Source organism: Phaseolus vulgaris, chromosome 3 (assembly GCF_000499845.2).
Source record: "Phaseolus vulgaris cultivar G19833 chromosome 3, P. vulgaris v2.0, whole genome shotgun sequence".
In the NCBI taxonomy this organism is placed as follows: Eukaryota; Viridiplantae; Streptophyta; class Magnoliopsida; order Fabales; family Fabaceae; genus Phaseolus; species Phaseolus vulgaris.
Window position 1 is genome coordinate 53053574 of NC_023757.2, and position 24361 is coordinate 53077934.

Below are 24361 nucleotides of genomic sequence, written 5' to 3' on the forward strand. Positions count from 1 at the left end.
AAAATTTGTTTTCAGAAGGTTAAATTTAAAATTAAATTTTTTATGAGTATGGGTTGCAAACTTCAATACCCCATAAGTCAAGCCAAACACATGTCACCTGAGAGGAAGAACCATGTAGCCGTTAAATTTTTGAATTTTTGTATTAATTATGGACCCACTTAAAATGACCAGAAAGCCCTCGCATTTCAAATCCCCAAACCGCGATTACCTTAACTTTTACTCATTTTTGAATTGTTGATCAAATCTCAGCCGTTCACTCCAAAACCCCTTTTCCTTACTTCGTTTTCAACTGGAATTTTCAAATCATTCGAATCCTCACAGCAACAGCGAGAGTGAGTGAGTGAGTGAGTGAGTGAGAGAGAGAGAGAGAGAGAGAGAGATAGAGTGTGTGTGTTTGTTTGCAAATGATTGACTTGGATCTATGTTGAACTTGAAGCAGTTCAATCTCAAATCCCTAGCAACAACACGCTGAACTCAGATTGAAGCAATTTCAGCTCTCCCCAAATTTTTCGCTTCGGGATCTTGTTCTGCAACTCTTCCTTCAGGTTCTGCAAATTTCCAACTCCTTTCACGATTTTAAGCTCGCTTTCGTTTATTTAACTTTTATAAATGATTTTTGCGTCATGCTTGAATTTTCATTTTCATTACGCTGCAGAATGCTGAGGGATTTCAAAGTTCCACGCCGAAACCCTGGAAAACACGAAGAACCCGAGAATGTGGATCCTCTGGATTCATCCACCACGGTTCAGAGGCACGCAGAAGGTTCTAGACCTCCGTTGAACACAATTCAGGAACCCGATGCGCATTGCGTGGGAAAGGTTGAGAGGACTCCTTCGAAGGCCAACAACAAAGGTCGCGGAGGAGCTGAGCTTCGCACGCCAGATAAGCACGGAGGAGGGAGCATGCTGTGGAAACAACGGTTCGGCTGGAATAACAAGAACGACGCCGTTTCCTCGTTCGGTGATGATAGGAGAGGATCTGTTGCTGGGAATGTGACTCCTCGCGTGCCTCGCACTGTGGGGAAAGCTTCTTCGAGTGTCACGGCTTGTTCCGAGAGCAACTCCACGCAGAGCACTCCGACTAAGAGTGTGACTAAGCCGCCCCCGAGCTCAAGTGTTCGGAGCAGGGCTGATGGAGGAGGCTTCAGTGCTCGTTTGGGGAACTATACTGCATTGTACAAAGGGGTTCCCAGTTCGGCTTGCTTGACTCCCACGGTCAAAGTGCCTCACTTTGATCTCAAGGAAGATTCTTCGTTTTGGATTAACCACAATGTACAGGTGAGTGATCCGGATATGTCACCAGTTGAGCTGATTTTATTTGGATGAGCGGGTTGTTTAATTCTGGTGCTTTTTGTGATTTGTGGTGTGAATTTTGTTATGTATAGGTTATTATTCGTGTTCGTCCTCTCAATAGCATGGAGCGATGTACACAAGGGTATAACAGATGCCTGAAACAAGAAAGCTCTCAGAGCATTAGTTGGACTGGGCATCAGGAAAACCGGTTCACCTTTGACCATGTTGCATGTGAAACCGTAGACCAGGTGTGGTTACATTGAAATGACTTTTTTGAGGTGCTAATTTCTTGTTGGGAAGGAGTTGTTAATTTCTGTCTCTGGTTTATGGCTGTGTAGGAAATGATTTTCAGATTGGCTGGTCTTCCGATGGTAGAGAACTGCCTCTCAGGATATAATAGTTGTATGTTTGCTTATGGACAGGTAATATCCTGAACTTAGCCTCTGTTCGACATTATGTGATAAAAACTGACTGGTAGTGTATGAAATAAAATAGATGAGCTTAGAAAAAGAAACCAGGAAAAACAGAAAATAGCATTTGTTCACATGCGTAACAGATTCTATGCACATGATCCAATCTATTGCTAATTGGATAATCTTGTGATTTGAAATTAAAAAAAGAATTTGGTTGACTGGCTCCTTAGTTTACCCATTGCCAAACAGTGGTAGTTAACTCCCAAGTTTTCATACATCATAATCAGGAGCTTCAGTTTGTCACTCACTGCCATTGGTTTTTTGTCAATAAGAATATGTACAGTTCTATGAATTAAGAATAAGCGTAGCACAACTAACATTTTAAAGTGTTTTTTATGCAGCAATTTAGCTCTCTGTGCAGTAAAGGGATCATTTATCACAAACTTATTAGTTGTAAATTCTAATGGGAGATTGTATTTCTCTGTTGTTGTACAACATAGTTAGAAATGGACAGTGAGTGGCATTTTTTTACTGTAAGATGATGGACGTCTCTTTTATTTTGCAGACAGGAAGTGGGAAAACATACACAATGCTCGGTGAAATTGAGGATCTAGATGTGAAGCCTAGTCCCCACCGTGGAATGACACCACGCATATTTGAGTTTTTGTTTGCCAGGATCCAAGCTGTAAATTCATTAATCTTTTGTAGCTAATTCAGTTTTTTATATATGAGGTCCATTTATGTAATCAATATTGATCAATTAATCCATATTTCTGTTTTTTATGTTTTATATTTGTTCTCTCAATCGGATTTCCAGGAAGAGGAAAGCCGAAGAGATGAGAACTTAAAATACAATTGCAAGTGTTCTTTCTTGGAGATTTACAATGAACAAATTACAGATCTACTTGATCCCTCCTCTACTAATTTGTTGGTAGGTGTAGTTTTTCACTCATCAGATGACTGTCAAACCTTTTTTAATTATTTCTCAGTGCTCCTTTTTTTCTTAATAGCTGCGTGAAGATGTCATGAAGGGTGTTTATGTTGAAAATTTATCGGAGTTTGAGGTTCAAAGTGTGAGCGACATTATAAGGCTTCTAATTCAGGTACATCCATGGGACCATCTTGTTCATTTTAAGGAATCCCCAAACAACTCCCTATCTTTGTTATTTAAATCAAATACATATTTGCTCTGAAATGCACTTTCGTCCATTAAGTTGTAGTTTCTGCTATGTAGGGTTCTGCAAATAGAAAAGTTGCAGCAACAAATATGAATAGAGAGAGCAGTAGGTCCCACAGTGTTTTTACGTGTGTAATTGAGAGCACATGGGAAAAGGATTCTACAACTAATCATCGTTTTGCAAGGTTAAACCTGGTTGATCTAGCTGGCTCCGAAAGGTATGCCTTAACTTATGGAGTTGATTGGACCAAGTGTATCTTGGGAACTGAGTGATGTAAGTGCATGTATACTAACAGAGTTATCATTAACATATATAACAGACAGAAGACTTCTGGTGCTGAGGGGGAGCGTTTAAAAGAAGCGGCTAATATCAATAAATCATTATCTACCTTGGGGTATTTGGATATTGCTACATAAATATTTAACATTGTCATATTTCTGCTTTCTCATTGAGTAACTAGTATTCTCCAATCACTCTTGCAGTCATGTTATTATGATATTAGTGGATGTGGCAAATGGGAAGCAGAGGCATATCCCTTATAGAGACTCCAGACTAACGTTTCTTCTTCAGGTTGATTTATGTACTGGTTTCCATTGAATCATTGGTCTCAGGGTTTCTTCTTTATTCACCACTATTTGGCATAAAATGCAGGACTCTCTTGGTGGAAACTCGAAAACAATGATCATTGCCAATGTCAGCCCTTCTATGTGGTCTGTTCATTTTATCTGGAACTATATTTCCTTTATCTAAATTTACAACTTGCCGTAGAAGCTTGATGGGGCTTTATCCATTTCACTGTTGCAGCTGCGCCACTGAAACATTGAATACACTTAAATTTGCTCAGAGAGCAAAACTTATACAAAATAATGTGAGTGCAATTCTAACATTCTTCTGAATCGAAGGAATGAATCTCATCAACCTCTCACCCCTATTCATTCTGTATCTTTTTCTTGTAGGCTGTGGTGAATGAAGATTCTACTGGGGATGTAATAGCTTTACAGCATCAAATTCGGGTTTTGAAGGTGGTGTCAATTATTTGTCGTAGTATTAGCTTTGTTTGAGTTGATACTCTAACTTAAAAGTCAAATTTTGGGGCAGGAGGAGCTTTCTACCCTCAAACGGCATCAGAATGTCTCCAGGTCTTTGTCATTTTCTTTGGCTTCTGTCAGAGATATAAAACAATCACTAGAACTAGAAGACTGTTGTCTAGAAAATGCTACTGACTTGGTTGATCAATGTGAAGAAAATATGTCCGAGTATGAATCCAAGGGCATCAGAATGTCCCACACACAGGTATACCGGCTTTGCTATGTTAATGATAGCTAGTGGAATGAAATTTATGTTTAAAAATTAAACCAATGAATATTTCTATTATTTTCATGCATTGTTCCTTCAAGATTTAATGAATTAAGGACTTTATAATTAATCATTTATTTTCTAAGAGATAAGGGTCCAAAGTAAAATGAAAAGTTATGACTATGCTGTTAGATTTTGTGGGAGAGTGAGCCTTATTGGAAAGGTAAGGCTATGCCTCGGGATTTGTTCCAAGTTTTAGCTGTGAAAACAACCTTTACATCAGGCCCTCCCTCTATCCCATGATGGTGCGAGGCTTGTGCACTAGGCTGCCTATGGCTAACATACATCCAACACTAGTCTTCTAAAGTTATATAGTTGTTAGCTTAGCATCTCCATGAAGTGACCATATAGTTTTTTCATTCACACCTTCGTATATTTATATGATCAAAATCATTTGTGTCTCAGTTAAAATCATTGGAGACAACTCTTGCTGGTGCTTTGAGAAGGGAACAGATGGCAGAAATTTCTATTAAGCAACTTGAAGCTGAAATTGAACAATTAAACCATTTGGTAGTTCTCTTATGAGGTCTTTTTTCTATTGGAGTTAATATTTCAACTGTCTTCACTCTTTATCTATAAATCTGCTGTCACTCAGGTTCGTCAAAGAGAAGAGGACACTAGGAGTTGCAAAATGATGCTTAGGTTTCGTGAAGACAAAATTCGTAGATTGGAATCCAGACTAGCTGGTTCCATTCCCATAGACACATTTTTGCTGGAAGAGAATAAAACACTTTCTGAGGAAAATCAGATACTTCAGGGAAAACTTGATCGAAATCCTGAAGTTACTCGGTTTGCTGTAGAGAATATTAGGCTTCTAGACCAACTTAAAAGGTAATATATCTTTTCTAACCAAGACTGTGACTATGAAATATTCTCTCTTTTTAGCAGTTCCTTACAACTACTTGCACAGATATCAAGAGTTCTATGAAGAAGGGGAGAGAGAGATTCTTTTGGCTGAAGTGTCGTCTTTGAGGGAACAAGTATATGTGCTTCTATAATTTAATACAAATAATTTCCATTCTAGATTCCTCGTTTTTAAGATTTTATGATTGAAAAACATTTGCTCTGTAGTTGCTTCAATATCATCATGGAAGAAACTCCATACAGGGTAGTTCAAATCATGAAACTCAACCTCAGGTCAGTATACAATTACCTGAAGCAGTTCATGTTTTTCATTTATTGAACATTTCATTTCTTTTTGCATGTTAGAACAATGTTTTCTGAAATTGTGTTTCTAAACCAGACTAACGTCATTAGTTGTACTAGTATTGTATGAAAAATACAGTCATCATTACTATAGTTATCACTAATCAACTCCTAAAATAGCCCCTTAATTGAAGCAGCTATTGACTGTTCATGTTTACTGTAAAATGCAATATATTTCTAACACTTTAATTTTACCACTGGTGCAGGAAGCTCAGTGCTGCAAGAAAGAGAATAGTTCTTTTGATCAAGAGGTTTTATTCCTTCATAACATAACAATTTAAACTTTTTTTTTCTTAACAAAATAATGATGTGAGGACCACTTCTTCTAATGGTTTGCAGCTAAGAAACACCCTTGACGAGTTACAGGAATGCAGGCGTAATTTAAATTATTGCTTAGAGGAGAATGCAAAACTCAGTAGGTATAGTTTCTGTACTATTGTTGAAGTTCATTTGGTTGTATGCAAGCAGATTGGAGCTCCAAATTTAGGCACTATAAAAATGCTAATGTTTTTGCATTGCATATTTATACAGGGAAATATACTCTCTTCACTCAATGTTAAGCAACACAACTGCTACAAAGGTAGTCTTGTTATTCTGATTTAACATGTATTCATTTTTTCTCTAACATATAATGTACAAATCAATAGGAAAAGTTGAATGCTGTTTTTGTATGGTCTTTACTTCAACAAAAAATATTGTCCTTTACTGCCCCTTTCTATGTATGAAATCTGTGTTATGTGAAATAAAGTCTATTTTTTTTATCATTATTGTTTGCAGGCTTCTACAAAAGGATCGTTTTGTGATGCTCAGGCAGTTCAACAGATGGGGGTGAAGCATGAAACTCAAATGTTAAAACACACAGATGATGTTATAAATTTGCAGCTGGAATTAGATATAATGAAGGTCATTTTGAAGGAAGAGAGGACTTTCCGTGGCATATTGGAGGAGCAAACCAAATGCTTAAGTCAGGATTTTTTTATGGCAAAAGACAGTCTTAAGCAGACAAGCAGACAATTAGAAGATGCAAATGATGAGCTGAAAGAGGCAAAATCTGTTATTGAAGCTCTAGAATCACAGGAAATATTATCTATCAAAGAGATAGATGAGATAAGGAACAAGAACAACCATTATCTGGAGCTTATGGGGAAACAAGAGCATGAAATCATGACCCTGAAGAATCAACTTGTGTCTAAGGAGTTTAGAGATAATATTCCTTCAGATCATCCGGAGTTTGAAAACAAGTCTCCTTTACAGGTAAGACTTAAAAGGATGCATGATTCTCTTGAAAAAGCCAAGCAACTGAACATGTCATACCAAAGTGATCGTGCATTCCAGATATCCAATGAAGAAGAGATGGATGAAATCCGTCGGCAAGCTGAGGCTGAAACTTGTGAGGTGATTGTCTGTATGCAAGAAGAACTTGCCCTGCTCCAGCATCAAGTAAATGACAGTCATTTGAAGGAAAAAGAATTGAAAGAGAGTGTTCTGAATCTGGAAACTGAATTGAAGGAGGTGTACAACAAATTGCATTCAACTATTGATGATAATCAAAATTTAAAGGAAGAGATTGGCCAGAAAGATATAGAACTCATGTCACTGGCTGAAGAATGGGAATTATTAACCTCCGAGATTGAAGAAATTCTTTTCGATGGATGTGAGGCTCTTCTTGATGCCTCTGACCAACTTGGTGACATAAGCAATTTATTTCCGCAGAAACGAATCTGGATTTCTGAACAAGTTGGCATGGTGGTTAGAAAAATCTCTGAAAAGGAATTATTAATTGATGAACTTAGAAGATGTTTGGAAGATGCAAGCAATAAAAGAAGTGATATGGAGTCTATGTTGAAGTCCTTAAGAAGTGCAACATTAGTGATTACAGAATCCCATCAGAAGGAGTGCCTTGAAAAAGAAAAAGAAATTCTCCTATTGACCACACAACTGAATGAAAAAACATCTATTGTGGCAAAGCTGAAGGAGCAGTTGATAATGGCTCAAGATCATAGCAGAAAAACATCAAACTGTGCAACAGCAGCTTTTGTGGTTGTGAATAGAATGTCAGAAGTGAATCTTGGTTACCTTGATGATCTAAAGCATAAAGGTATTCAACTTAGTGAATTAGCTTTGGCTAATCAAACGAAGGATGCCCTTCTCATTGACCAATCCACTTCACTTGTTCAAGCAGAAAGACAGGTAACAGAGTTACAGGAAAGGTGTAATGAATTATCGCAGAAGCTCTCGGAGGAGCAAGAGCACTTATGTGCTTTGGCTCAAGAACATGTCAGTAAATTGTCAAACTGTGCAACAGCAGCTTTTGTGGTTGTAAATAGATTGTCAGAAGCGAATCTTGGTTACCTCAATGATCTAAAGCATAAGGGTATTCAACTTGGTGAATTAGCAGAGACTAATCAGAGGATGGATGCCCTTATAATTGAACAATCCACTTCACTTGTTGAAGCAGAAAGGCAGATAACAGACTTACAAGAAAGATGTAATGAATTATGGCAGAAATTGTCTGAGGAGCAAGAGAATTCTTGTGCTTTGGAACAAAAGCTTGAAGATCTTGAAAAGAATGACATTTCAAAGACAAAGGAGCAGCTAGTGATATTACAAGATGGTGTCTCTTCACTCAGGTCATGCATGGCCTCTTTTGCAGACCATTCAGAAAGTCTTGATAATAAAAAATCATTGGATGCTTGCACATCAAACTGTGATGATATTGGTGAACCAAGGGTAAGCTAATGCTGCTTTTTAATAGATTTACTTTTGACAATGCCATTTTTATTTCATTGATGTCAGTGATCTGTGAATGATTTTTATTCTGTATTTTCTATTTTGGTTGCAGAACTGTTCTGAAACACATATAAATAGTGATTCAGATCCCCATTCTGTTCAAGAACCTATAGTTGACCTGGCTGACTTACCCTTTAAGTTGGACAAACGTGGATATTGTATGAATGATCCAAAATCAAGAAGAGTTTCGACAGATGTGCGTGAAAGAGATGTTACCATTTCACTTTTGAGAAAAGAAATAGAATGTGCTCTTGAAAGCTTAAAAGAAGTGCAATATGAGATGGCCAGATTACATGAAGAGAAAAAGGAGATGTCAAAGTGTGAACTGAAGAGTCGGCAAAGCATTGAGTGCCTCACAAAGCAGATACTTTTCCTGCAAGAAGCCATGAACCACTTTGAAGAGAAATCCAAAGTCAAGATTGAAGTACTCAGTCAAAAACTTAGAGACCTGGAGAAACCTCTGACAGAAGCCAGCTCCCATTGGTACCAAAAGAAAGAGGTAATCCTTTAGTGAATTAAATATAATGTCCAGTGTTGAACTATAATTGTTTTTTTCTCCCTCTTTCAAGGATGAAAATTGTGTTTGCTTTATCTGCTTTTGTTGTTGTCACAAGCTTCCCCAATCCCTATTCATTCTGATAGAGAACACTTGTTGGTGTAAATATATCTTACATTTGCTTCGAATATGACTAGAATACTTCTTATAAGACATGGACGGTCCACCTAGAGCTCGCTTTTGGGTTGAGTTCGGCTTGGTTGTTCTATGATAGAGTTAACATTCAGCAGCTTTATGCATACTGCTTTTTTCTTTGCAGTTACTTGAACTTGAAGTTGGGGAAGCAAAGATCGTTCAAGCTCAGAAATCTCAGGAGGCATCTTGTATTCTTGCTAAATTTGAAGAAGCACAAGATACGATGAGAGAAGCAGATATTATGATCAACGGATTGGTGATAGCTAATGAGTCAATGAAGATTGATATCAAGATACTGAAAGACACAGAAGTGAAATTACTCAACGAAAATCGTATATTAGTCAGCAATATTGAAAGCTTACAAAATGTTGTCGATTTGAAGCATCGGGAGATAGAGGACCTTGTTGAATCAAGTCTAGTAGAAACAAGGGATCTAACTGTTAAGTTGGATGATGTCATTAAAGAATTCCAATTGATGATGACAGAAAATTTCATGTCTCTGGCTTGTGATTTAGAGTGCTTAAAATCTCAATGTCTATATTCCACTAAGTTGATACAGCCATGGCTTGAGAAGGTATGGTCTGAGATAGTTTTCAAAGATTGTGCCATGTCTGTGCTACATCTCTGTCACATGGGTATTTTACTGGAAACAGTAACAGGGATGCAGGCAGAAAATGGTTTGCTTTCATATGGCTTGTGTGAATCAAACTCTGTCATAAGTGATTTGAAGGAACATAATTATAGGACAAAACAAGAGCTTGATATGTGCAGAATCTTGAAAGGGAAACTGCTGGCTGACATCAAGACCAGTTTTGATCGCGTAACTAAGAAAGAAGTTGAAGCTGGAGAGATCACCATCAAACTGAACACTTTTGCTAAAAACATATCAGACCTACAGCTTCAGGAGGAGATGATGTTGCAAAGGTCTAATGAAATAGGATCCCAACTTGCTAAGCTGATGAGGGAATTGGATGTAAGTAATATAGACATTGTTACATCCCTTTTAGATCAAGAGACACTACTGAAACAGAAAGTTGAGGCCATTGATTCTCAGGCTGATTTGTTTATGACAGATTGGTATGCCAAAGACTTTGAATCGCTTATCTATACTTCTGAACTAAAATATATGTCATGTAGTATAGCTAATATGGAGGAGTGTTTTGTCAAGCACTCTATATTGGTTGAGCAACTGAAGAAAGAAGTAATCTTGTCCCAAGTAGAAACTGAGTTAGCAGAACAAATTTTGATGGATAAGGAAGTTGAAGTTTCCCGTTTAGAAAGAGAAGTTCGGCAGACAAAAGTGGAAAGGAAAGACCTATTAGCAGAATTGAACCAGAATGTCTTAAGGATTACAGAAATGGGTGAAGTAAACAAGGTCCTTGAACAAAATATTGAGTCCCTAAAGGAGGTTACTTCTTCTAATAATGCATTGAAGGGAGAACTTTTTGATGTTAAGGAGACACGCAAAAGACTGCTGGATAAGATTCTTGATCTAGAAGCTGATTATGATAAAGTAATTGCTGATGTCATAGAGAAGGACGTGACTTCCGAATTTTCTTTCCAACAGATTTCTTTATTTGAACGCCAAAACACAGAGTTAAAGAAAGTAAACTGTATGTTGGAAAACTCATCTTGCATGCTTGAGAATGAACTGAGCCTAAAGGATTCAGAGCTGACTAGAATGCAGAGCTTATTGCAAGTTGAGTTATCCAGAAAGGATGATGTAATAAAAGGACTGTTGTATGATCTGAGCTTACTACAGGAATCTGCATCTAACAATAAAGACCAAAAAGATGAAATTGAAAACATTCTGGTTACAATGGAGGCATTAGAAGCAGATCTTGCCACTAAATCTGTTGAACTTGCTGATTCTGTCGCAAAATGTCAGTTGCTTGAAGCTCAGTTGAAGGCCAAATCAGATATGATTACAGCTCTTGAGTTGGATTTCTCAAAAGAACGCGAGGCCCTACAGTTGCAAGTCAGTGACAATCAAGAACTTAGAACTAATATTGAAGAGGCCTTGGCAGCAAGAAAACTGTCTGACAATGAGCTCAGAGAAAGAATGAAGATAACAGAGAGCTTAGAGGATGAAATTCTGGAAATGAATAGTGTGATAAGCCAAATGGATGATTCAATTAAAAACCTGAGCAGTGAACTGGATGAACTCACTATTGAGAGGGATCAGCTTCAGGGTCAAGTAATTTGCCTAAAGAATAGGCTTGAAAAAGCTGAAGAACAAGCTGAAGCTAATGAAGCAATTGCTCAAGAAAATCAGAAGGTAATGCTTTATGGTTAATCTATTAATAATGCAGCTTGTTTTCCTTTTATGACATTATTATTGAGTAATCCATGGTTCTACATGAAGAACTTTGTTATGGAGTATTATATCATAAATAGTTGTATTTATTTGCTTCTTCACTGGGAATGAACTAAGTCAAAAGAAAAAAATGGCAAACAAGTTGAATGGCTGTTTCTTCTTTATTCCTGTCTGAATTTTCTTTACATTGATTACAGGAGGCGGAAACAAGAAAAATTTATGCCGAAGACAAAGAAGAAGAGGTCAAACTTCTAGAGAGATCAGTTGAAGAGCTGGAAAGTACTATTAATGTACTAGAAAACAAAGTGAGTTGTAATATTTTCTGGAGATATACCTTCATAGGTATCACACGTCCTTTGCAAGAAGCTGCTGCTGCTGATATTTAACAAAGTGAGTTATAATTATTTTGTTCAGGCTGACATCATTAAAGAAGAAGCAGAACGACAGCGGCTGCAAAGAGAAGATCTAGAGTTGGAGCTACATTCATTAAAGGATCTGATGCAAAATGTCAAAAATGTTGATGGTGACATGAGAAGGTTTAGGCCACTTAATCGCCATCTATGTCCCTATTTTGTGTTTATATTGCTTCTTTATGGCCAATACAAATCTACTGTGCTACTCTCTAGATCTATTAGTATAAAATATTTTACTGTTTCTATTTCAATTCCTGTAGATTTTTGGAAGAAAAAGAGAAAGGCCTCAATGAAGCCCTAAATCACATACAGGTTCTTAAGAGGGAGTTAGCAGGAAAGGATACAGAGGTAGGTTAATTACTATGTGACTGCTCTCTCATGTCTCTTGGATTGACGTGTCTAAATAAACATTCATTTTTTTTCGTCTTTTATCCGACAGATTCAACAGATGAAAGCTCATATTTCAGAGCTAAATTTGCATGCTGAAGCACAGGCCAAGGAGTACAAGCAGAAAGTTAGTAATTGTACTGAATAAAATAATCTTGGATGTTATTAATTGTAAATTGTATTGAAGCTTAGCAGCACCAGTTATGCACACTGAGATTAATCTTGCATCCTTACTTTATTAATAAGTTCTATTGTACTAAGTATGTCGTTATTTTAAATCAGTTCAAAGCATTGGAAGCCATGGCTGAGCAAGTCAAACCTGACGGCCTTTCAATTAATTGTTCCAGTGCTAATTCTTACAATGCACTGTCAAATAAGTCTGAGAAAAATGCCACCAAGTCTCGAGGTTCTAGCTCTCCTTTCAAATGCATTGGGTTAGGCTTGGCACAACAGGTAAAATATGAGAAGGTTGAAGAGCTATCTGCTGCAAGACTGCGCATTGAAGAACTAGAAGCCCAGGCAGCATGTCGACAGAGAGAGGTTGACTTTTCTCTTCAACTGCATATTCTAAAGTAGTTTGTTTTGCTTTTTATGGGCTTCAATTTGTCTTTACTTTTCTTTTCCAGATATTTGCACTGAATGCCAAATTAGCATCTGCCGAGAGCATGACCCATGATGTAATTCGAGACTTACTTGGAGTAAAGTTGGATATGACCACTTGTGTGGTAAGTTCATCTACCTCTTTAGCGATTTCTCTTTCAATGTCTAAAAATATTTCATTTTCCGTATCCACAGGGAAATCAAACTTTCATGTTATCGTTATTCTGACAGGAAATTATGCACTTTGCAATGGTATATGGTAAAAAATGGAATAGATAAAAATGGAAGCAGAAAATGTTTTTAGAAAAGAATATTTAGTTTTATGATATTCACCCAATGACTCCCATCTTTAATTTAATTTCCTTTATGTAGTCACTCTTCGACAATGAGCAAGCGCAGGATATTACAGAGAAAGTTCAATTTCTTACTCTAGACCCCCAAGACAAGGTAGTGTAAACTTTCGACTAGATTGTGATATTATTATGCTGGAGCTTAGTTAATCTGAATTGGTGTTCATTTCTGGAACAGGAGGTCGTTAAACTTAAGAAGCAGCTGAATGAATTCATTGAGGAGAGACAGGGGTATTTAAATTTGACGTTCTTTTTCTTCTTTTGAGAGATTAGGGTTTGAGAATCAAATCTTATAGCTTTTCTTTTCTGTATACGTAAAAATTCTTACAAATCTGAATCCCCCTACATGGCAGATGGCTGCTAGAAATGGATAGGAAACAAGCGGAATTGGTAGCTGTACAAATTGCATTGGAAAACCTTCGGCAGCGAGACCAAATGCTAAAAACAGAAAACGAAATGCTGAAGGTAGAATATTAAAGCTTTATTCTTTGTTTTTGGTGCGGTTTGTTTACTTTTCTTCCATTTCTAATTGACGAGCTTGGTTCTCTCATTTCCTGCAGATGGAAAATACAAGTAAGAAGAATAAAGTACTAGAACTGGAGGAGGAAATTAAAAAGTTGTCTGGTCAGCAAAACCTTCAGCAGCGTATTCATCATCATGCTAAAATTAAGGTAAGATTTTTACTTTGCTAAAGGTTCAAGCAGATTTTGTCTTTTTGCTTCCTGCCTTAATTTTGCAGCACTAGAGATAATATTGTCAACCTGTTTAATCTAAATATAGTATTTAATACTAACTATATTTATTTTTATATAGTTCTTCCTCATAAATATTACTAAGAAAAAAAATTATAAAATTTCATTTCTCTTAATTGTCAAGGTATCTTTAAAATATAATTCTATTCGCTGGATTCAATCTTGAGACCGATCGTGGAATTTTGCAACAGGAGGAAAACAACAAGTTAAAGACACAGAACGAAGAACTCAGCGCAAAACTTCGGAGGGCAGAGGTCTTCCTTTCCCGCGTCAAAGAAGACCTTGCTCGTCTTCGTTCTTCTGCTGGCGTGAAAACCAGTATTAATTTTGACGAGGAACAACGTCTGATGATAAAACTGAAGGTCAGTTACAAAAAAGTAATGTGTTGTACTCCGAGTAGCTTAATAACAGAACTCAAATTTAATTATTTGAGTGAATAATGTCACAGGAGATCGAGGAGGAGAAAGTAGAGTTAGCTCAGCAATTACTGAGGTTGTCCACAAATGTTCTTAAGGTCAGGACAATGATTTATGCTTCTTGCTCTGTTGCACCCTTTTCTTGCAACCTCTCCAATGCAATGAAAACAAAGTCTGTGGTTTGTTAAACAACCTTATTTATGCTTCACTTTCAGGTGGCTGGAATATCAAGACCAACATCGGACATAAATCCTTCTCTGGCTGAGGAAGCCCTACAGGAGATCAAGAATAGGATAACTACTCTTGAAATGGAACAAGAAGATTTGAAGTTTAAGGTAAGAACACTATACACTAAGTAGAGAGTAATTCGTTTGCGAAGCCTTCTATGTCAAATTTAAAGAACATTTTGCTTACTTTTCTACACAGAATAAAATTATCAAGGAAAAGATCCGATTATCCGAGCTCATGCCACAAACTTCTCCTCTGAACTCGAGATCTGAAGAGAATCGTTTAACACCACCAAGGGCATCCCTAGCGCCATTCCTTTCCAGTTTTGATAGATAGTGAAACGTGTTACTGTATTCTGTTGTTGTTTAGTTTAGCCATTCATGTCATATTCTTTAATTATCCTGTAAATAACGTGTATGTAGCAATCTACGTGTAAATAATCTTTACACACAGTCAGAAAGCAATTCAAAGAGAAATTATATTTTCAAAGCCTTTGCATTATATAAAATTTCGTATATTTTATTTATGGCTTAAGTTGGATTAGTTAAATTCAATGTACATTGAAATTTATTAGATAGAATAAGTTACGAAAATTTTACTTTTTGGTCAAGTCTGGAATAGCTATTGTCTTAAACTTTTTTTATAGAATCTTAATCTTTTTCAATTCAGTTGAATTATACTATATTTTCACCAATATACATGTCAAATTTCATCCATGAAATGAATTTATGCAGTCTGAACATGAAAACCATTATGATAATTTAATGGAGTTCATAACAAAGACTAATTCAACAGTATGTGAGCATGTTTCACAACATTTCCTTCCATATTTTTTTCTCGAGGGTATAATTTGAGAGAGAAGTTTTGGGGAGAGTGTAGTCGTAGACTTCGAATTTGTAATCTTCCTTGTCTACAATTTATTATTACTAGATGTTGAAAGTTTCTTGGTCAATTGAAAAGTCAGACTAACAAATGTTTCAGAATCAAAACATGTTTAAGGTGAAGGGCAATTGTTAAGTATGAATTATGCAAGACATATTGGATATGTTAGGTTGTAAAGTGTAGGAAGTGCTTGGAGGAAGACATGTTATATTGTTGGACATCCCACATCGATTAGAGATAAAGACATTTCATTATATATAAATGGATGCAAACATCAACCTCATGAGCTGGTTTTATGGGATTGAGTTAGGCCTAAAATCCACTTTGAAGATGGATGTAACATTATGAAAACAATTTTGTTTTTATTTTGAAAAAATATTTTTTTCATTTTTTATATTTAAATATGAGTAAAATCAAACAAAAGTTTTCGATCCTGTTCGGTACATAACCTATTAATAGAGAATAACATAACATTTTGTAACTAGAAGCAAAACAGAACCGGACACAAATATTACTCTAAATAAACATGCAAACAAAAAATAGGAGCATCCATTTTGTTTGTGTTCTGATACCATAAATATACTCCGCATAGTTAAGGAGGAGTCGACAGTTTATATACTTATTCCTCTTTTAATTTATTAAGATGTTTTTTAAGAACAAAATTGTGATGAAACACCGATCTCTAAAGCGGACAATACTTCAGATATGATGATTAATTCTAATAATGTTATCTCTCAGACTTAAAGTTGGAACAGAATTTTCAAGCAGTACAGGTTCAGCTAAAATGGCTAAGGGCCAGAATATGCTCCCAAAATTACATAAGTTTTTCTATCTTTTAAATTTTGATAGTAGCCCTTCAGAGAAAGTCATGTTTCACGGATTACCTGAGTATGATTCAGCACAAAACAACATAGTTGATTCACTTCTCTTCATCCCCTTCAATAGCTTTATATTTGGTGATTCCCGTGAGAAGTACACATTTCATCTAGGAAAATATAAGTACACACAACACACATCATTTTATCATTTTATTTGATTGGTTAGGCTCAAAATTCAGAATAAGCATAACAAGTTAATGTAGTTAAAAGATAAAAATCACATTAAAAATACACATCATTTCTGTAATGCAGCATTCATTATATATAGTAATTGTTGACAAGATTATAAGTAAAGCGGTTTATATTCAATTATGATATGAAAGAAGATGTTTAGAATATAAGAGGGGAATAAAGAATATAAGTTGTGAAACTCTATTTTTCATAAAAATAACCCAACCCAACTATAGATAAAAACAAGTAAGGAGGTAAGATGATAAATACAACTTAAATTGAAGGAGGTGGATTTGTCCCACTATAAGGAAAATTCCATGACACAATCTTTCATGATAGAAAGTGAAGTATATTTGTACATATTTGAGAAGCAATGAACACCAACTTACATAGCATACACTATTTCTCCACTGCTATCTAAGTCAAGGTCAGGATCTGAATCCATGTCCTCATCAATATCCAAGCTACCAGTAAGATCATGGTTGGGAGACTGAGATCCAGCTGCAGGAATTGTAGCCTCTCTGATTATCTGCATGATTTCTTCAATGCTTTGTGTTGGTTCATCACCCTCCTCAAACTCATTCTTCGTATTCCCATCCATCAGATCACTTGGAAGGTTCTTCAAAAACCACTCGTGGTTTCTGATCTCAGGAATACTTATTCTCTGTTGTACAAACAATTTTAGGTCCTATGTTAAATGTCAATCTCATCATCCTTCACACCAACATATGTAGTACAGACACGGATACAGAAATATGTATAATCTCTAAACTGTAGGATATGAGGACACAGATCTTATATAATTATGAATTATATAAATTGATAATAAAGATTTATGTGTACAAGTATTTCCAATTTTTTTTAGCAGAAAGAAGTTTTTCATGGTTGGTTCAAAAGGATTTATTTTTTATTTTTATAATCACAGTAAAAATTTATACAATAAATTTGAATTTTGAAAAAATTAATGTATTTCTTCTTTTTAAAATTGTGTTAGAATCATGTTCAAATTGTCAGAAATCCAACAAATATTTTTGAATTGGACACTTCATTTATATGCATCCTACGAGTGTGTCGGTGCCCCCACCTCTCTATGTATATCTCTTCTTTCCTTTCTCTCTTCATTTTCTCTCACTAATTCTTATTTGGGGTTTAGGGTTTAGGATTTATTGATCCTTAAGCTTGAAACTAACTCAAGGCACTTATGAGGTTAAGTGACTTCCATTATCCTATGCAATTTTAATCTCTAAATTTCTACACTATTTTGAAGTGAATATTGAAGAGGAGCTAACTGAAATTATCAAGCGCTCAAGTGAGTGTCCAATATGTGTGTCCGACACACTTGCCAATTAAAAGGAGTGTCCGAACCTCATAAATACCAAATAAAAGGAGATCAGTTTGTTGGCTATTATAATAATTAGCTTAAAACTCATTCATAACTATTTCTGATGGGTTGATTGGTTAACCATGATAATGCATGAAAGTTAAACAAATGTAGAAACGAAAAACTGACTTTTGCAGGATCAGCAACAAATATCCTTGATATGAGATGACGGCACTCGGAAGATATATGAACATAGTCTGGAATTGAGTACTGAACATTCAAAATCCTCTGCAAGCAACATGCATCAGTTTAGGAAAAGTAGTTCAATAAAAGTACCACATTTGATTCAAAATAGGTGCAGTTAGTTTACATGTATGGTCTTGCGGAAATTTTTAGGTTCCTCTGGATCCTCAAATGGATATGCACCCACCAACATGACATATAGGGTCACCCCACAAGACCACACATCTGCAATCTGACTCAAAAGTGAGTCTCAATATTAGTATAAAGTAAACAATTCAGATTGCAGTGCTGCGTTTATTCTATGAAACAAAGGTCTATATATAAGCTTATGAACATAAAAAGCTATCTATAAAAACTCAACCTAAATGAACAACATCTTCACAGCACAAGTTAGTTGAATTTTTCAAGTGATAGAAGTTACAACATACCTTGCCATCATATTCCTTCTTAAGCAAAACTTCTGGAGCGATATATGCAGGGGTTCCTACTGTAGATTTTGGTTGAGAATGTAGCACTGAGGACTGAAGAAGTACCACAATCAAGATGCATAGGTAATGCAAATTTATCCGTTATCAACAAATGTCAGATATGTCTTTTATATGAAAAAAAAAATGTCAGAAAAAAAGAATTCTAGACATTCTTGACCTTGGACTTGGAGAAAATCTACAAACTGATTAACTTTCTAAACAATGCCCAGTTGAAATTTTATCACCACATCCTGGAATGCAGATACATACTATAAACATGAAGCTCTCTACAAATAAAATAGTAATATAGTGTTGGAAATTTCTCCTTAATTTAGTGGGATATCATGACCAATGCATATTCAATGATGACCATTTCAAAAGTCTTGGAATTGTAACTCTCTTGAAAATGTGATAATCGTTAATTATCCACTATCTCTTTACGAAGAAGTTTTACTCTCATTCTCTATATAAAGGGAACTTGTGAGGAAAAGTAAGACAAACAAGTGAGAAATGAGAGAATAAATATCCACCATAGTGTGATTAGAAATTATAGTAAGAAGCTACAGAGACATTGTATTTTATCCTTGTTAGGTGGGATTGAGTGTTATCTTCATAAAGTGAGAGAAACAAATATTGTAATCCTACTTTTATAATGAAGACATTTTCTTAACTAGGTTTCGTGAGTTTTAATTCCCTAAGTTAAGAATGTTTTCTCAAATTAAAAATTCTCGGTGTCATTATTCTATTTTGTTATATTTTTCTTTTATTTGTTTATTTTTTCCACAAGTGCCCGTTTTGTAGTTACACTAAAGAGGGAGAATCTGTTCTAATTTTTCGAATATATAGATAATGAACTTTACCTTTGAATAGCCAAAATCACAAATCTTCAAACGAGGAGCTGGACTACCATCCAACAATGTGTTCTCCAACTTCAAGTCGCGATGGCACACTTGCTTCATTAAAGAACACCATCAAACATAGAAATGTAAGTCACACATCTCATGATACCTTCTGAGCTAAAAATAACTGGTAAAATAAAGAGACTTGCACCAGTTTACAATTATATTTTTTTGCTTAAAACTTGCACTAGTTTATGAAAATGACGAGAATAATCTTTCTTCATATCATCAATTACAGATTGTATACTGGAGCAGGTTGTAAAAGTATCATTACTGTAAAATAAAAGACTACATGTGGTGAACTCAAGTACCATTGCATGACAATAGCTAACCCCTGATATAAGTTGTTGGAAGAAGAAGCGTGCCTGCAGCATAGAATTGCAGAGATTAAAGGCATATGCAGTGGCATTACACAAATGAATGAATGTAACATTTGAGAGAACCTCATCCTCACTGAACCTCCCTGCATTGCATATTCGCTCAAATAGCTCTCCTCCAGAAGCATATTCCATAACAATTGCCAAATGTGTTGGTGTCAATATAACCTAAAGTCACATAAGCAAAGCACTAATTACAATACTTCTAAGATAGGAACAAATAGGATGAGACATTAGGAGTTCACACACCTCCTTGAACCTCACAATATTGGGATGCCTCAGAGATCTGTGATTTATAATTTCCCTCTGTACATTTTCATCTATCTGTTAAGAAATGAGCATTATCCAGATTTTTACATTGAGGAGATCATAACAACCAAAAGTTCAACTTGAGTTATAGTAGCCAAAAGGAGTAACAACAATAACACGAATTCTATGAAAGCAACTACAAAGAAGCTCAGTTAACCAAAACAAGTGATCCTTGAAATCAGAATCTTTAGTTAATCAAAACACTCATAAATCATACGAAAAACCATTCCCAAGAAAGCAGCTTATCAAAATCTAAAACATATCACCCCTTTAGAATAAAAATCCTCACTCACACACTCAGTTCCAGACTTCCACCCCACATACAAGCACAAACTTGATTGACATGCACGTTTATTTTTTGGTTTCGGAAGCCATCCTGATTGAGATAGAATCAAACATTTGTAACATCTTTTAGTTAATCAGTTTAGCTATTTTCTGTATATTTCGGGATATGAATGAGATTCTGTGATTTTTTAATTGTTATTATAACTGTCTTTACTATTTTAAGAAGTTCTTAGACTGACTTGTCCAGTACCGACCGATACAGGTTGGTTACGAAAAACTAGCCTCTTGTGCTAGAGCTGAGCCAAGTCTAGTTAGTTATTTAGTTAGTGGATTGATTTGCGTTATAAGTAGGAAAAGAAGGATAGAGAAGGTAGATGACAAACCTTTTCACCTCTCTCAATATACTTAACAGCAACAAGTTCCTCGGTGAGCTTGTCCCTCATGAGCCTGGCTACACCGAAGTTGCCAGAACCAATGTCACGCACAAGTTCGTAGCGATCACTGTCATGCATGATGGGCATATCCATTCCTGGCACAACAGTGATAGCAGAGGGATCCATTTGGTTTAAAAAAAGAAGTGTTTTTGAAGAAGAAGCAAAAGCAGAAAGGGTTTGACGTGGTTGGGTGTGGGCCAGTGGATTTAGAGTTGGTGGGTGAAGAAAGAGACCAGAAATGGTTCCACCCCGTGAAACCTTCACCAACCCAAATGAGTAACCATGCATATGCATATGCATAGAGTAGTAGTATCAGTAGCATAGCAGTACTTGCAATTTGGCGGTGACACACTCGTGAACTGTCTCTCTCTAGATGCTTCTCTGTTATATGCTGTCTTCTCTTCTCTTCACATTTTGTGCATACAACCTTTTATACCTTATCTTTACAATTACTAATACTATTTTCTTATTATTACAAATTATATACAACTCTTAATTGTGATTATACTTGTATTGACTGATAGTACCTACACAGTAAATGAAACTGGATGTAACATGTTTTGATCCTTCGGTATCTCTTCTTTTCTTTTTACTCAGTTGGGAGTTAACTTGTAAGATTATCCGACTGCTATCACTCTATATAAGAATATATGATGTATTTGATAAAAACGTACTTTACTCCTTTGTAGATGGTTTATTTATAGTATTTGGTCATGTACCCTAAACCCTAAACCGAATCTATCATCAGTGTTAACTTGTTCCTAGGGAGGTTCTCTAATTTATCGAAAAGTTATCCGAATTTGGTGGAATGTGCTCCTGATTCTTAGAAAATCTCTGTAATTGCCTTAACTACTATTTATTATAACTATTCTAAATGCAGTTTAACATAATCGATCGGTCACAAAATCGAATGACATGACTTATCTGGTACCGACCGGTTTAGTGGTAGTATAATTTTTCACCGATAAAAAACATTATAGGGGAAGAATGAAAACTATAACAATTTTTTTATATTTATTGATATAATTGTTCTAAAAATAGGTTTTGGCGACACTTGAGAACTATTTTGTAATATTTTTATATGTTACGATAAATCTTGTATTGCCCATTGTTATATCTGTAAAATACAATCACAATTCTAAGAGTAACTGTCTTTATATCCATTATCAATATATACTTTCTCAGAAATTTATAACACTTTCAATGACAGATGTAACAAAATTTATCATCCTATGTGTTACTTATCTTTTAATGTTAATTTTTCTTTAAAATTGTATTGAATACAATATTATAAATCAGTTTTGCAAGTATGATTAATTTAGTTTAATATATCATATCACATCACAAACACAAATGTAAACAAATGATCTGATATAATTTTGAATTAATATATAATTTATTTAAAATATAATCAATATCTGTTGTAGGAATATTCTACTTTCTCAAATTTTTAGTCCAAAAACTGTCATAAATTCCACTAGTGGTGCTTTTTGATTTTTTTTTTTCAAATTCTCACATAGATTAGAGCTCTTCACTGTTTTTTATTTTCATTTTTGAGTTCTTATTGCTACTAAATCATTAGTTTCCATTATCTTCTTTAAATTTCAGTTTCCAAAATTTCGAAAAATTTATGTGCTGCGAAAAGAAATCTAGTGGTGTGAACAGTAATCTAGATCTGTTTCCAAATTTCATGATCTGTGGTGCGAAAAGCAAATTCTAGTGGTGCAATAGAAAACTTTATTCCATTTGCAATTTGAATCGAATTTTTCCAGTGGTGCGTTCCTCTTTTGCTGAGATTTTTGGTGCGAATTGGTTGCGATTTTTTTTTTTCTGTGTTCGTCTTGTGTTAATTTCTTGGAGCGATTTTGGAGAGTTGTTTTTGGAGAACGGTGACGGTGCAAATGGAAGTGGTGCGGTGTTGGAAGAATCACGAACGTAGGTTTTGCGATTTCCGGCGAACGGAATCGGTGAACGGCGAAGATGATTGGAAAAGTATAAATCGTTTGAATTCAATGATTGAACCAGATTTCCAGAAGTCTCGCAAAAGTTAAAATCGGAGCTAACGGCGATTCTTATGGAACCACAATCAGGCTTCGCGCATGTGGCCTCGTCTTCAACTACGAAAGGCGCCGGAGGTGGAGTCGAAACTGGAATTGGAAGATTGAAAACAGAGAAGTTGATTTCTCAAGCAAAGAACGCTTTCGGTGGAGGTAATTCAACGTGAATTTTCGTTGCGGTGTATTGTTAATTGTTTCCACCATGTTCAATCAGTGACAGAGTTTGCGATTGGCAACATGCAGAGAAGGTGTTTGATAAATTGATTCAGTGCAGTTCTTTCGGAATCAAGTTTCTTTGTTTATCTGGTTTTGGAGTTTGCTGGAACAAAATTACAGTAACAGCTGTAGTGACTTTCGACATAACGTTTTTAATTTTGCTGAAAATTGTTGGTTGGTCTAGCTGTGCAAATTTTCTTTGAGAAGTTGGTGCAGTTATTTGATTCAGTGTTGGTTGAAATTACAATTGTTTTAGCTGCAGCGAGAGTTGAATTGGTGCAGCTGGAATAGATGTTTTATTGTAGAATTCAACTGTTAGTTGAATACACTGTTTTGATGCAGTGTAAATGGCAGCTGCTGGATTTTGATTGAATTAGTTTTATGCATTTGTATACCTTGACGAAAATTGTTTTCAATTTGTGAGTGTACTTTGATTCAGCTGTGCAGATTTGGTGCAGAATTCTAGTGCATTGATTTGATCTTATTGGAACCAAAGCAGAGGCAATTTTTGTAAAATCTGCAAACTGTTTCGTGAAATTGGTGAATAGTTGTGATTAGAAGTTTGCTTTTGAGAATTGAGAAATTTGGTCAATTCTTTTTTCTTAATCCAATCTAGTACCTATTATCTAGGAAATTCATTATTGATAACTTTTAATTTCTTGTTTCTATTTAATTTTTAGATAATCTTTGAGTTTGTCTCATCTCTAATATCTTGAGTTTAATTTTCTTAATTTTGAATTTTATTGACCTCTTGAGATGAAAATTATCTCTTAGCTATGATCTTTGGAAAAGATTGACTAACATTGCTATGTATCTTTTTACAAACCAGTAGTTCAAAAGAAAGAGTGATAAACACTTAAGAGAAGGATTTAGCAAGCTACAAATATTAAAGATCAAATTTTTTTTTTGTAAAATCATATTGTCACAAAACTGTCTTTTTCTTCTTCTTGGCATTGTAAAAGTTGTACACAGTAGTTAGAAATTATTTTTGGCCAAGTAGAGTAGGGTGCAAATAGAGAAAAGGAGTATGGTGTAAATAGGAAAAGAGAGTGTGTAAATAGGAAAATAGACGAGGATGACATAAAAGTCCACATGTTCTCTCCTCAGTGGAGAGAATTTTCCTCAAATGAAGACATACCCTTCACTCTCCCAAATGTAGAATGATGTCATTAAATTCATATTAATATTTTGTGGTAGTGTGAGTGCTAAAGTCTCCTTGGGCATAATGTAAATTACATGAATGTGTTGAATTTCTTTGTGATTTCTTTCCCAAACATTTTGATTTTGTCTTGTAAGATTTTGAGCTCGACTTGATATTGTTTTCTCATCGTCTCCAAGTTGTCTACTACCATTTTCTATATTGTTGTAAGACATTAATTGTTTTGGAGTTTGACATAAACAAGTGGAGAGGAATCTAATGAAGAAGTAGAAAA

At 35.4% G+C, this 24361-nt stretch overlaps 2 protein-coding genes and 1 long non-coding RNA gene across 4 annotated transcripts; 2 read left to right on the plus strand and 1 right to left on the minus strand.

The window, feature by feature from the left end:
* Window positions 1-236: 236 nt before the first annotated feature.
* On the plus strand, window positions 237-14878 carry LOC137808757 (kinesin-like protein KIN-12D). The gene is made up of 38 exons (XM_068610025.1): window positions 237-545; window positions 656-1277; window positions 1385-1540; window positions 1631-1714; window positions 2271-2390; window positions 2523-2636; window positions 2716-2808; window positions 2940-3100; window positions 3203-3277; window positions 3366-3453; window positions 3535-3593; window positions 3688-3751; window positions 3840-3905; window positions 3982-4176; window positions 4645-4749; window positions 4835-5070; window positions 5150-5219; window positions 5311-5376; window positions 5652-5696; window positions 5785-5864; window positions 5977-6025; window positions 6223-8175; window positions 8288-8734; window positions 9051-11204; window positions 11441-11548; window positions 11658-11779; window positions 11917-12004; window positions 12096-12170; window positions 12326-12583; window positions 12670-12768; window positions 13016-13090; window positions 13172-13224; window positions 13347-13458; window positions 13554-13664; window positions 13937-14107; window positions 14194-14259; window positions 14377-14496; window positions 14588-14878. Exons 2-38 carry the CDS (start codon window positions 657-659, stop codon window positions 14723-14725), a joined length of 8697 nt encoding a protein of 2898 aa, XP_068466126.1. The 5' UTR covers window positions 237-545; window position 656; the 3' UTR covers window positions 14726-14878.
* Window positions 13226-21056, minus strand: LOC137808759 (serine/threonine-protein kinase SRK2E). 2 transcript variants are annotated; one of them, XR_011080731.1, is made up of 11 exons: window positions 20605-21056; window positions 19877-19951; window positions 19694-19795; window positions 19562-19615; window positions 19212-19304; window positions 18313-18405; window positions 18012-18116; window positions 17831-17929; window positions 16710-16984; window positions 16156-16256; window positions 13226-13547 (listed from the first exon to the last, which is right to left on the minus strand). XR_011080731.1 is itself a non-coding variant. In XM_068610026.1 (10 exons), the coding sequence occupies exons 1-10, from the start codon at window positions 20953-20955 to the stop codon at window positions 16253-16255; spliced, it is 1251 nt and encodes a 416-aa protein (XP_068466127.1). In that variant the 5' UTR covers window positions 20956-21056; the 3' UTR covers window positions 15953-16252. The 2 variants fall into 2 exon arrangements, 1 of the variants encoding a protein (XP_068466127.1); XM_068610026.1 differs by lacking the exon at window positions 13226-13547 and having other exon boundaries at window positions 15953-16256.
* Window positions 21057-22537: 1481 nt separating this feature from the next.
* On the plus strand, window positions 22538-23423 carry LOC137808761 (uncharacterized). The gene is made up of 2 exons (XR_011080732.1): window positions 22538-22865; window positions 22956-23423. It is a non-coding gene; the product is annotated as an uncharacterized lncRNA (long non-coding RNA).
* The last annotated feature ends 938 nt before the right edge of the window (window positions 23424-24361 follow it).